Source organism: Haplochromis burtoni, unplaced genomic scaffold, assembly GCF_018398535.1.
Source record: "Haplochromis burtoni strain Fernald_Lab_line unplaced genomic scaffold, NCSU_Asbu1 Contig_500, whole genome shotgun sequence".
NCBI classification, from domain to species: Eukaryota; Metazoa; Chordata; class Actinopteri; order Cichliformes; family Cichlidae; genus Haplochromis; species Haplochromis burtoni.
In genome coordinates this window covers 214,787-227,432 of record NW_024582861.1, presented here as the reverse complement: position 1 = coordinate 227,432, position 12,646 = coordinate 214,787, and the positions used below count along the sequence as shown (strand labels likewise).

The following is a 12,646-nucleotide window of genomic DNA, read 5'->3' as shown; positions in this document are numbered from 1 at the left end:
TAGGTGCTAGTGCATAACAAATATCTCTTGCTAGAATAATGTCTTAATGTTAAGTTAAAGATTAGCCAAATCAATATGGGCAATATTCCCTGTCCTATTCTTTCCTGTTCAGACACTCAACAGTAAATGCAACAACACAAACGGTTTAATATATAGAATCATCCCTATAGTACTGTTTAGTGAGTTGTGCCACTTAACTTCAATAATTAACACCGACAGGTGTCCAACTTGGTAGATGACACAGGATGCAAACTAACATGTCACTCTATGTACTCTATGTGTCCCTCTATAACATGTCACTCTTCTTTCAGTATCCTGCTCTGTTTGCACACTATCTGTACGCTAAATTTAACAACTGTATTGTACTCTGCTCTGTAACTATTGTCCATGATGTAAACATGTAAAAATTGTGTTTTCTGTTCTGTGTCCTGTTCTTTTTGTATATGCGTGGTTTTTTTGCTGCTGATACAACCAAATTTCCCCTTGTGGGACAATTAAAGGATTATTCTATTCTATCTACTCTATTCTACCTCCAGACATATATGCATGAGACCTCCCCTCCAAAAAAACATGAAAATGAAAATAAATAAATAATAAATAAATAAATGTTTTGTGTCAGTCAGCATCTCATACATGTCACCAATGACACATAGATTTCATGTTAATATGGAGGAATAGTAATAAAGCAACTCGTGCTCCACCTCAGTCTCAGTTCTCAGAGCAACACAGTCCCCAGCATTTTCAGAGTTCATCCTTCTATCATAAACATATTCAGTTTTCCTCAGCCTCTTCTTATTGTTTTCATTTTTAGTTTGTCAATACGCTGACAGTGGCAAGCCTGCCCCTGGCTCTGTACCGCACTGCAGTTCTGATGCAAACAGAAACAGTGAGCAACAGATTTGAGGTTTTTCACATTTAATTATGGTACTACAGGGAGTGCAGAATTATTAGGCAAATGAGTATTTTGTCCACATCATCCTCTTCATGCATGTTGTCTTACTCCAAGCTGTATAGGCTCGAAAGCCTACTACCAATTAAGCATATTAGGTGATGTGCATCTCTGTAATGAGAAGGGGTGTGGTCTAATGACATCAACACCCTATATCAGGTGTGCATAATTATTAGGCAACGTCCTTTCCTTTGGCAAAATGGGTCAAAAGAAGGACTTGACAGGCTCAGAAAAGTCAAAAATAGTGAGATATCTTGCAGAGGGATGCAGCAGTCTCAAAATTGCAAAGCTTCTGAAGCGTGATCATCGAACAATCAAGCGTTTCATTCAAAATAGTCAACAGGGTCGCAAGAAGCGTGTGGAAAAACCAAGGCGCAAAATAACTGCCCATGAACTGAGAAAAGTCAAGCGTGCAGCTGCCAAGATGCCACTTGCCACCAGTTTGGCCATATTTCAGAGCTGCAACATCACTGGAGTGCCCAAAAGCACAAGGTGTGCAATACTCAGAGACATGGCCAAGGTAAGAAAGGCTGAAAGACGACCACCACTGAACAAGACACACAAGCTGAAACGTCAAGACTGGGCCAAGAAATATCTCAAGACTGGTTTTTCTAAGGTTTTATGGACTGATGAAATGAGAGTGAGTCTTGATGGGCCAGATGGATGGGCCCGTGGCTGGATTGGTAAAGGGCAGAGAGCTCCAGTCCGACTCAGACGCCAGCAAGGTGGAGGTGGAGTACTGGTTTGGGCTGGTATCATCAAAGATGAGCTTGTGGGGCCTTTTCGGGTTGAGGATGGAGTCAAGCTCAACTCCCAGTCCTACTGCCAGTTTCTGGAAGACACCTTCTTCAAGCAGTGGTACAGGAAGAAGTCTGCATCCTTCAAGAAAAACATGATTTTCATGCAGGACAATGCTCCATCACACGCGTCCAAGTACTCCACAGCGTGGCTGGCAAGAAAGGGTATAAAAGAAGAAAAACTAATGACATGGCCTCCTTGTTCACCTGATCTGAACCCCATTGAGAACCTGTGGTCCATCATCAAATGTGAGATTTACAAGGAGGGAAAACAGTACACCTCTCTGAACAGTGTCTGGGAGGCTGTGGTTGCTGCTGCACGCAATGTTGATGGTGAACAGATCAAAACACTGACAGAATCCATGGATGGCAGGCTTTTGAGTGTCCTTGCAAAGAAAGGTGGCTATATTGGTCGCTGATTTGTTTTTGTTTTGTTTTTGAATGTCAGAAATGTATATTTGTGAATGTGGAGATGTTATATTGGTTTCACTGGTAAAAATAAATAATTGAAATGGGTATATATTTGTTTTTTGTTAAGTTGCCTAATAATTATGCACAGTAATAGTCACCTGCACACACAGATATCCCCCTAAAATAGCTAAAACTAAAAACAAACTAAAAACTACTTCCAAAAACATTCAGCTTTGATATTAATGAGTTTTTTGGGTTCATTGAGAACATGGTTGTTGTTCAATAATAAAATTATTCCTCAAAAATACAACTTGCCTAATAATTCTGCACTCCCTGTATTATAAACATATTACATATAAGTGCCAACTTAACCCTATTCATTCATAAGCCGATACTCCATCTTAACACAGTTTTATTTCTGATTCATCGCCATCATGATGCACCAAAGTCACTTTGAAGGCCGCAACTGAATAGGAGCGGTCTCAGACCTGATGCAACCACTTCGACTGGATATGGTTGCAATAATGTTGCTCAGTGGTCTCCAGTCACTGTTTTCCGTAGAGTGTCTGTAGCCTTAAACTGCAGGAATAAAGGTAACATCTTCTATAAACCTCTGAAAGAAGTCAGAATGAATCTAAGTGAATATAAAGAATCATTTTACTCCAAGCTCTAACAGACATTATCGGAAAACAAAGAGTGAGGTAAAAACTGAAGGACACTCTGTCAGCACATGCGTGTGATTCTACTGTGAGTCATTCTGTGAAGACTGAACACAATCTGCACATCAATCAAGAAACAATGACTCTTCCATTGCATTCCACTGACTCAGCTTCGTGTTCATCTCTCGCTGAGACGCACATAAACACGTACACACATGCACGCCTCTTACCCATCTGAGTCTTGGTAGTTGATGTTGAGCCTCTTGGTAGAGCCCAGCAGCTCTGGAAAAAGACAGACATGGACAAAATGACAAGAGGATCAAAAACAGGTAATTGCCAACATATTTGATTTTTTCTATTTGTTTTTATTCAGAGCGCTCTGCCAATCCCTCAAACCTGTGTGTGCCTTCAAAATGTTTCTCTTTCCTCTGCACTTCTCTCTGTCGTCACTCCCTTTATCAAACAACGTGACATCCCTGACAGGATGGAGAGCTTTCCTCGCCTCCCGTTGCCTCACCCTTCCCCATCTCACAGCGAGTCTGACACCCTCACAGCAGCCAAATGATTCAACCTTGCAGAAATGTATGATTTACCCTCATTTACATCGGCATCTTATCACAGCTCTTTAAAATTGAGAGTGACAGCTTAAAAAACTCGAGCATGCACGGATAAAAGGTATACTTGGTGCAAATATACCAGTTCAGTCTTCCTAACTGACTACAGGTTGTTGTTGTTTTGTTCCCCACTCTCCTCGGAAGAGACAGTGCTTCTTATTCCATGTCTCACTCATTCATTCAGCACTCCAAGACAGACTACACTGCAATGATCTTTTGTCTTGCAATCTTCCTGACTCACAACAACTGAGGTGAACTCAAATTGAAGAGTAGTTGCCAACAAACAGGTTTAGCGGTTATGAAATAAATACATTTTATTCAGGAACCTTTAAAAAGTTTGATAAAATATCAAAGTCAGACCTTTCAGTGTGACAGAACTAGATCTTGTACGTGCATATTTCTCTTTTCTTTAACTATCCAACTCACATCTTACATCATCCCAATGCTTCACTCCACCCTTAATGCCACATTTTAACTAATACCAAACTACACTCCGATAGCAAATATAATCCATCTTCAGCATCTAAAAAGAAATGAAAATGCTCCTCACATAGCTCTATTGTTTCTCATCCTACAGCAGAGACTGGCAAAGTAAAGGCTCCACTGTCTACCAAGGACCCACACAGGAACCAGATTACCAGGCCCTCTAAATCAGCACCATTCATCTGAGTCAATTCCTTTCATTGTGTTTTCCCACACAGGTGTGGAAAATCACATGTGACTGTGTGTGTGTGTCTGTAGAGGTGTGCAGAAGTGTGGAAAACTTGTTGCACTTGTAGAAACATTGCCAGCATCAACTCAACAGTCCACAGTTTCTACAGCTATGATTACAGCTGACATGTTGATCATTGCAAACTGTGACATCCACCCTTGCTGCAACCATTTTTATTAGTGCTTGAGCCAAATAGCAGACTGCAGGCGGGTGGATAACAGGTTTCATCGCTTTAAAAAATGACCGCATTGTTGATGAACACGGTATAGATTAGGGATGTGTGCGACAACACAATTAGTCGTTGTTATCACTATTCGGTACCAGACATACAAGTCGTTTAGTGTAACTGTTAACATTTTAATTGTGATTAATGGTTTCAAATGCCTTTGTCTGAGTTTTTGACATTGTCCTATTCAAGGTTCACAAATGTAACTCAATGTCTGAGTGTTTCTTAGTTGTACACGAGCTGGTTAGCCTCATTTTTTTTCCTCATGTAGTCGACTAAGAAATTAGTTGCCAGGAACATCCCCAGGTCTGAAAACTGAACCCAAGGAAGTGCATTTGGACTTGACCTCAAAATTCTTTAACTTTTTGGTAGGCCACTGTTCACCACTGTTACAAGGTTTCTCCATTTGTGGATAATGGCTTTTATCGTGGTTCGCTGGAGTCTGGCCACTGCTACCCCTCAGCCTCCTAAAAGATAGACCTATGGAGCAATGATTAAATATCATTTCTGTCTTTCTTTCTGATATATTGATTTTCCAGTCCACAAAAGTCATCAAGAGAAAATGACTTGGATTTAGATTTTTAAAGTGACACGATCCTGTAATGACTCATGTGTAAAACTTAAGTTCGTTAATGATCCAATTTAACCTTTACAGACTTATGCGGGTCAATTTGGGTAACTTCAGTGGATAAATTAGAAATTCTCACTTCATGTGAGGAAATCAGTAAGAGTGTTTGAACACTTGTGCATAGAGAATAAATACAGTCACGCCTAACGCTGCTGTGTTCATTTTACAGCAGTTCCAGGCCTTTTGTAGAGCTGATGTTGCTGAAGACATACATAAAAACAAGAGTCCAAAGACACAAAAAGGCACATTGATAATTAGACAGAGGGGCTGGGCTCAGTGCCAAAGCGGGGTCTGAGATGTCCCAGCCACCAGGAAAGAACAGAGCCTTTCAGGAGTTCTAGTTACAACATGAGTTGGAATTCCTAACATAGCACGCCCACCATGAAATCCTACATGTTAGCTCTCTATGAACTGTGGCCTCCCGACTTTTCTGCCCTAGCTCTTTATCTCTTTGCACAAAAGCAGCAAGGGCCTCCTTTTCACATAAGCATACATCCAATTAGCAGCATCTTGACTCAACGTCATTCCTAAGAGTTGGTAACAAGGGATGTAGTAAATCTCTAATGTTGTGTTTTCTTGCAGAGATGGAGAAATGACGGGGTCTGCTCTCCTCTGAAAGCTGATGTGTATAGACCAAATGAAAAGATTAAACACTAAGATATGAGACAATGTTGATGTGAACACTCTCTGCCAGAACAAAGAGCCAAAAAAAAACCCCAACCCACAGTGCTGTGTTTTGATAGCATCACCAGATGCATTAGCAGTTTGCAAAACTACTGTTGCTCAAGCATCCCGGACAGAAAAACGGATCTCGACTCTTTGATGTGGAGAGAATGCAGATGAAGGAAGAGGAACAATCAGAAGAGATGAGATGAGCAGGAGGAGAAATGAGTTTCAGGTAATATGAGGGGGAAGTTTCTTTTTAGTGTATATGTATGTGTGAGGTGAAAGAAAACATGTAAATGAGTTGTGGAAAGTCTTGCTGCAAGATCAGACGAGTACGGCTGTGAACCCTCTTTATGTTGGGAAAAACCGGCTGGAAAATATAAATTAAAAAGAAAGAGCAGAAAAAAAGCTGGCCTGCTTATTTTTGTCTCCTTCAACAAGACTGGAGCTGACAGAGATCCGTGTTGGTTTAGTTTGTACAGCTGAAAAACTCTGTTTAAAATGGCTTTGATCATCATCTACTTGCGTAAAAAATAAATGCATAAAGCCAAAATACACACTTGTGTATAAAGGCCTACTGTTTATATCTGTCTCTATGCTGGCAAGAGATAACTCGTTGATGGCAACAACCAGAACCTTCATTTAAAAAAATTACTAAAATGCTGCAGTTTTCCTCCAGGTCCCAAGAGTGTGTCATTATACACTACACTGTCTATGAGCTACACACATTAGCCATATAAAAGATGGAAGCAGATACCATGAAGTCATCCACTGATTTCTTAAATCCCATTTTGAAGCCTTGATATTAGCATTTTCACCATCTCTGCTCCATAAAACTAGACTTGAGGAAGCAGCGCGTCTGACTGCAAAACCGCAAGCTCACTGCGTAATGACTTGTGATCGAAAAATAATTATTCATTGAGCCAATGAAACACAGTATGACCAAGACTTCTAAAACAGACAATTTTGTAGTCAATATGACCCACAAGCATGACAAATCCCATAAACTCAATAGGAAAGAGTACATTTGTATTGCCAAATGGTGGCCTTCAGATAGAATAAAGATTTGAGGGATGTTCGCATTGGCTTAATTCTTCTCACTTGGAAATAACATCATGTTTTATGCTGTTTATTGCCATTTTGTACACTGTACAAGAAAATAGCAAGTACTGCTACCTAACTAATTAGTTTTTCTTCATTTTTACATTTTAAGCAAGCAGCAGCAAGTACTAAGGTGCAACTCTGCAATGTAATATGTCAGATAGCCAATCACGTAATTTGTAGTGTCTGTATTTTCAGTATGATATCAGAAAGACAGAAAAGTCTTTTAAATGCCTTTTGACAAAAACATAGCATTAATCCCAGTGTTTACTTGCAAGCTAGTCTCTTTGGAATGTCATTATAGTTTTCCCTCTATATCTGGAAAACAGTCCATGGACTTATCCCACAGAATATGCAAACCCAATTACACCCTAACCGACTTCTCATTTACAACAGCAGAGAAGGACACTTGATTTAGGAGTTGTGGGCTGGGACAACCGCCCCCACCATGGGTTGTGGTAAAGACCTCATCAAGGGAAACACTTATCTGAGGAGCACATCCGTCTAAGTGCACTGATTACTGAGAGAGTAAATACAGTCCCTCAAACCAAACCACCAAGGGAGAGCAGAGACTAACCCTGCTTTACTCTGGCTCCATAATGTATGTATGCATAAAGGCAAAAAAGCTGAAAAAAAGCTTTATTTTTTGACACAACAGTGACAAAATATAATGCAGTACTGCAACTTAAACCACCCAAAAGTACAGTCATTCAAATAAACTCATCTTTAAACACTTGTACTTTTCATAGATGAGGAACTTGCATATTTTTACTTGAATTGAATTCCTGGCGGCGCAGTTTCTCTTCTAGACTGTTCCCCTACTATTGCTGGGATAAATACACTTACCAGTTACACACCAGAGGATCGCTGTAGTAAAATGATGCTATCAGCAAGTGGAAAAGTTGAATCTTTCTGCCATATTGTTCAAAACTCTTTCCAAAGTTATTACTAGTTTCACCTCAGATTTTACTAAATATCCTCATTCAGCTTGACATTTCATTCAATTTGAAACTTCAAATTTGGAATTGACCAAAGTGTCACTGTGTGTCCATTTAATATGCCTCAGAGAACAGCAGCTTGTCAGGTGTAATAAGGTATAATCCTGCAAAGGCATAGCTCCACAGCCCAGCATGTAATGCATATTAATGCAGCTGGCTGAGCAGAGGAATATACATCTGCCTGCACAGACAAACAAGCCCTACAGCAAGAGCACCATGAGTCTTTAAATACATAACTGAGTGGCAGCCAAATGGGGTTTCCTAGCAGACTAACACCTGCAACAGAACACCTTTTGTTTTACCCCCAGTTGTGCAGGGACGCAATGTAACACATGAGCTGTGAATGAAAATGAGAACTGTGTGTTCAAGTGAGTTGCAGAGCTTCCTAAAACTACTCATTAAAGACAGGACCGCAAACAGCACACGGCACACACCCGAGGGCATGCACATACACCAAACTTGCAAAGTGACACACTTTGGCTTCATCAATTCTTTATCAATTGCTCCAGCGCTGTATCGCTTGCTATAAGAATAAGCGCTTGAACTGGGTCTTGAGAAAAACCCTTAATATCAAAACAGCTCCGGGCTGCATTATCCAATAAATTTGCTCCATTGTTAAAAATGAAGAAAGTAATCTCCCATGGTGCTGCTGGCAACTAGGTCAGACACACTCAATATTCTCTGCCAATAAGCCAGTATGGAAATGAAACAGATCTGTTGTGCAGCGTGCACATGAACCAGTGTGAATGTACACAGGAGACATGCGCACAGCTGTACATTTCATATTACATAACATGTCAACCTTGCACCCTAGCAACTAAACACTTTACATACCATTCAAATCATGTTTACCCAAGTCACTTTGCTGCCCCTCCTTCATTTTTCATGCATTCTTCCACAATTATAAGACCTGAAGCTCTGTTAGACTGTTTTAAAAATAACAAAAATATTGGTCTTGGAGGAATGATTACTTCCTGGGTGTACTTTGGTAGTACTTTTGTATTCTCTAGTGAATCACCATACTCTGAGATCAGGTTTTAAGGTTTGAATTACCTCTGAATGACAAAACGTCATCTTGTTTTGAACCAAACACAGTGAATTTCTTGTTCACTTGTGAGAAGCACATAAGTAAACACTAGCATTACGAGTACCGTGTGTACCTATCTGCTTGGGTGGAATAGAAAAAACCCATAATCAGTACCTATGCTTTGAAAGAGGCTATAATTTTTGTGAAAATGAACCTGATAGCTATACAAATATATCCAGCACAATACGCTTTAAATGTAACCTTAAAGGAATTGATCCAATACACAGGCAATGGACAAGTGTGCTCTCAGACCTGGTTACATAACTGCTGTATGTGGTTAGGTGTGTGTCCCCCACATGGCTTGTGGCAAACTGCAAACGGGATTTCTTATGGTTTTCTGTTAACAATGGCTTTCTTCTTGCCACTCTTCCATAAAGGAAGGGCAGTTATGGAGCTGTTTTGCAAAGAAGAATGGGCAAGGATTTCAGTCTCTAGATGTGCAAAGCTGGTAGAGACAGACCCTAAAAGACTGGCAGCTGGAACTGCAGCAAAAGGTGGTTCTACAAAGTACTGACTCAGGGGGCTGAATAATTACACACACCCCACTTTTCAGTTATTTATTTGTAAAGAATGTTTGGAATCATGTATGATTTTCGTTCCACTTCTCACGTTTACACCACTTTGTGTTGGTCTTTCACGTGGAATTCCAATAAAATTGATTCATGTTTGTGGCTGTAATGAGACAAAATGTGGAAAAGTTCAAGGGGCCGAATACTTTTGCAAGCCACTGTAGTAATCTCTGGATTGTAGGGGGAAATTGTTCCTTGGACATGCTAAAAGGATGCAGGAGCAGTGGCTTAATTTCAATTAAAATAGGTCAGTGGACATTCTTGCTCCTTGTGCTATGGTTTGGGTTCAGTTAACAACCATATATAAGGTATATGACATTTCATTTCCATGAAGTACCATAATTTAGCCACTAATACAGAATGCTAATACATTACACCTCTCTAAATTATCAGTCTGGTTACACAAACACATCACGGCAATCACAGATTATTTTCTCTCTTATGAAAGCAACGATTGCAACCGGCCTCCCATATCAATGGCGCAGCCACGACTAGAAGGATTTTACAAAGCAACATTATTTAAGTAATGTAATCTTGTTTACATAGGATAAATCTGCTTCCTAGTAAGGTTGACCTTCCGGATATGTTGCTCTGACAGCCAATCCAACAACTGTTTCAAAGTAGCAAGAAGCTGGGATCACACCGACAATTTAATCCAGCTAAAACGTTAATCCACAAATGGAGAACAGATCTACCACTGAAGAGGCAAAGGAAGAGCCACATACCAGGATTGAAACACCTCTTAATAACAAAAAACATTATGATAGATCGACTAAGGAGACATTCCTTTCTCTTTCTTTTGTCTTCACTGAGTGGCAAGGCAGTCATTCCAAATACTAGAGGAAATATGAGACCGGTCACCAAAAGTTCACCAGCCTGGAAAACTTTTGTGTATTGCTTGCACAACTTGTGCTGGCTCATAACCTCATAATCAGCTGTTTGATGATGTGGAGTTGTCTAAGGAGTCTGCTGTGTGCACCCGTTTTTGCAAATCGTATTTATTTTTTAATTGTATGCTCTATATTTGGTTTATTTCATTTGTACTTGGGTTACAGCCTCGAAGGTAACTTACCTGGGTCATTTGTTGTGTATTTACTGTTATCAAGCAAAGACACAAAGTACAGTTTGAATGACTCATCTTCCACCAGCTGTTTGCTCACTCCACTTTCAAAATCGTGCCAGCAGCACAGCCTTGAGGCTTTTTCCAATCCAGCTGCTGAGGTGTAAAAAACAAAAATCAATTGACCATGAGCTACTGACCCCCTCCACTAAGTTAACTATCAAATGATTATTGAACTTGCAGCTACAGCTACATGAAGCCCGACTCTACTACACAGATGGAAAAGCTGTAATATTTCTTTCTAGCTTAAGAAGAGAGTTCAGTTTGTCCTCTCTGCAAATTAGGCATAAGATCCCAAACTCTTCTTTTAGGACACAAACAAGGACAGAAGCTACAACACCACGGACTGCTCTAATCAAACAAAACGTAACAGCCATGACACAAACCCCATCATCCATACTAATTAACTGACATTTTATTTGCTTTGATATTAATCAATATATCAAATAAGCACAGATGGCATGGGAAAAAATTACTATTTCATATGACCTGAATTGCATTTGCAAGCTTAGAGGTAACCTGACTAAAACACAAATGTATCTAAGCTACAATGTGACGCTCACATTACTATCTCCGCTTCGAGTGCCTATGTAAATATCTTTAAAACAATTATCAGCATTATGATTATTATAAAGAAGCGAATCATCTCCACATTCAACTATAGGCAAATATAGAAACAACGTGGGGAAAAGAGTTTTGACAGCCACTCAAAGCATTTAAGGCACTGGAATAAAGGGATAAAGTTCTAATAATGTTACACTTTAAGTCTCACATCGTAGAAACCTCACATCCTTCTGCATCCTTGTTGGGCTGTTGAGAATCCAGAATTTGAAAAACAACTAAAATGAAAACCTAAAAACATCAGATCTGCTTGTTCTTTCCATGTCACAGATGCCTAACATAGACACACTGATCTGTTCATCCAAGACACTGTTATCCTGTTATCCTGGCAGTTCTTCTTACAATGAACAGAGTACAAAGTCAGCACAGGATGGGATTTTTATTTGCATTCAAATCAGCGGAAGAGACATGAAGAGTTGCAAATGATAAAATGTAAATGAATGTATTAAAAAGAGAAAAGAATGAGAAAACTGAGAGGATCAAAGCAACATGAACAGCGTCTCCTGCTGATGCTCATTAGCTACAAGATGCATTTGGAAAGTATGCTCCTCGTCCATACACGTTCCAATAAATAAACACTGAAACACCTCCATGTCAGACAATCACATGTCCTTGTCTATACAAGCACGCAAGTAATTCCACAAAGTCAAACTACACTGCCTACAGATACAGATTTGTTCTCTTTCATTGCATCACAGATTCATATCCAAACACAAGAAAACTGTTCCAGGGCATGTGGAGGCAGCGACACCGTAGCCACAATCTGAATGCCACAATCATTCACCTGCCTGACTGGCAGCTTGTTCTTTTTAGCAAGAAATACATAATAGACCTGAAGATAGCCCTGAAGATGAGTTCCAATTCCAACTATGTGTTGCCTGGAGCATGTAATAAAAGCCTAGTTGTGCTAGATTAAGTGGTGCTGTCTATTGGAACCACACACATGCTACTTAATTACTTTAGTAATTAAATAGCAATCCTAGACAGGCTATCCCATCTGTCAGGGAAGGAAAGGGGTCAGGATTAATGTGTGTAGAAGAGTAGGTGAACTCCAGAGCTTGTCACACACTACTTGGCTGCCACCCAGCTGTCTGGGTAATAAAGTAGAAGACTGATTAGCCCAGTTAGCCGGTTAGCTAATGGGCTAACTACAGCACCCTGCTGCTGAAGACTCAAAACTAATGAGACGGGACAAAAGTTAAAGAAGTGAAATTCATTCATGTGCTACTACTGGATACTCAAGAACACAGCACACATGTGGCAGTCTGCACAAAGACACTTAATTGCATGCAGACACAGACACTTAGATTCGTTCAAGTCTAACAGACTTCTAATCTGACATTTAGCCAGATGGGTTATCCCTAAATCAAGGTACAGGGATGAGGGAAGTGTAAGTGGGGGTTGTTTTTAGAAAAGACAAACTGAAACCAAGACTTTTATAGCTAAGCATTAGGTTTGGATTCTTCTGACTTAACTTTGGCATGCTAG

The 12,646-nt window shown here is 40.0% G+C and overlaps 1 protein-coding gene across 4 annotated transcripts in view; it reads right to left on the bottom strand.

Moving 5' to 3' along the window:
* The window catches only part of LOC102294150 (caskin-2), a 51,329-nt gene that overhangs the window by 27,919 nt on the left and 10,764 nt on the right, over nt 1–12,646 (bottom strand). For all 4 annotated transcript variants that reach the window (XM_005946886.3, XM_005946887.3, XM_005946888.3 and 1 more), the window contains one exon: nt 3,047–3,098. In XM_005946886.3, the coding sequence (XP_005946948.1) occupies nt 3,047–3,098 (52 nt within the window). The remainder of the gene's footprint in view (nt 1–3,046; nt 3,099–12,646) is intronic.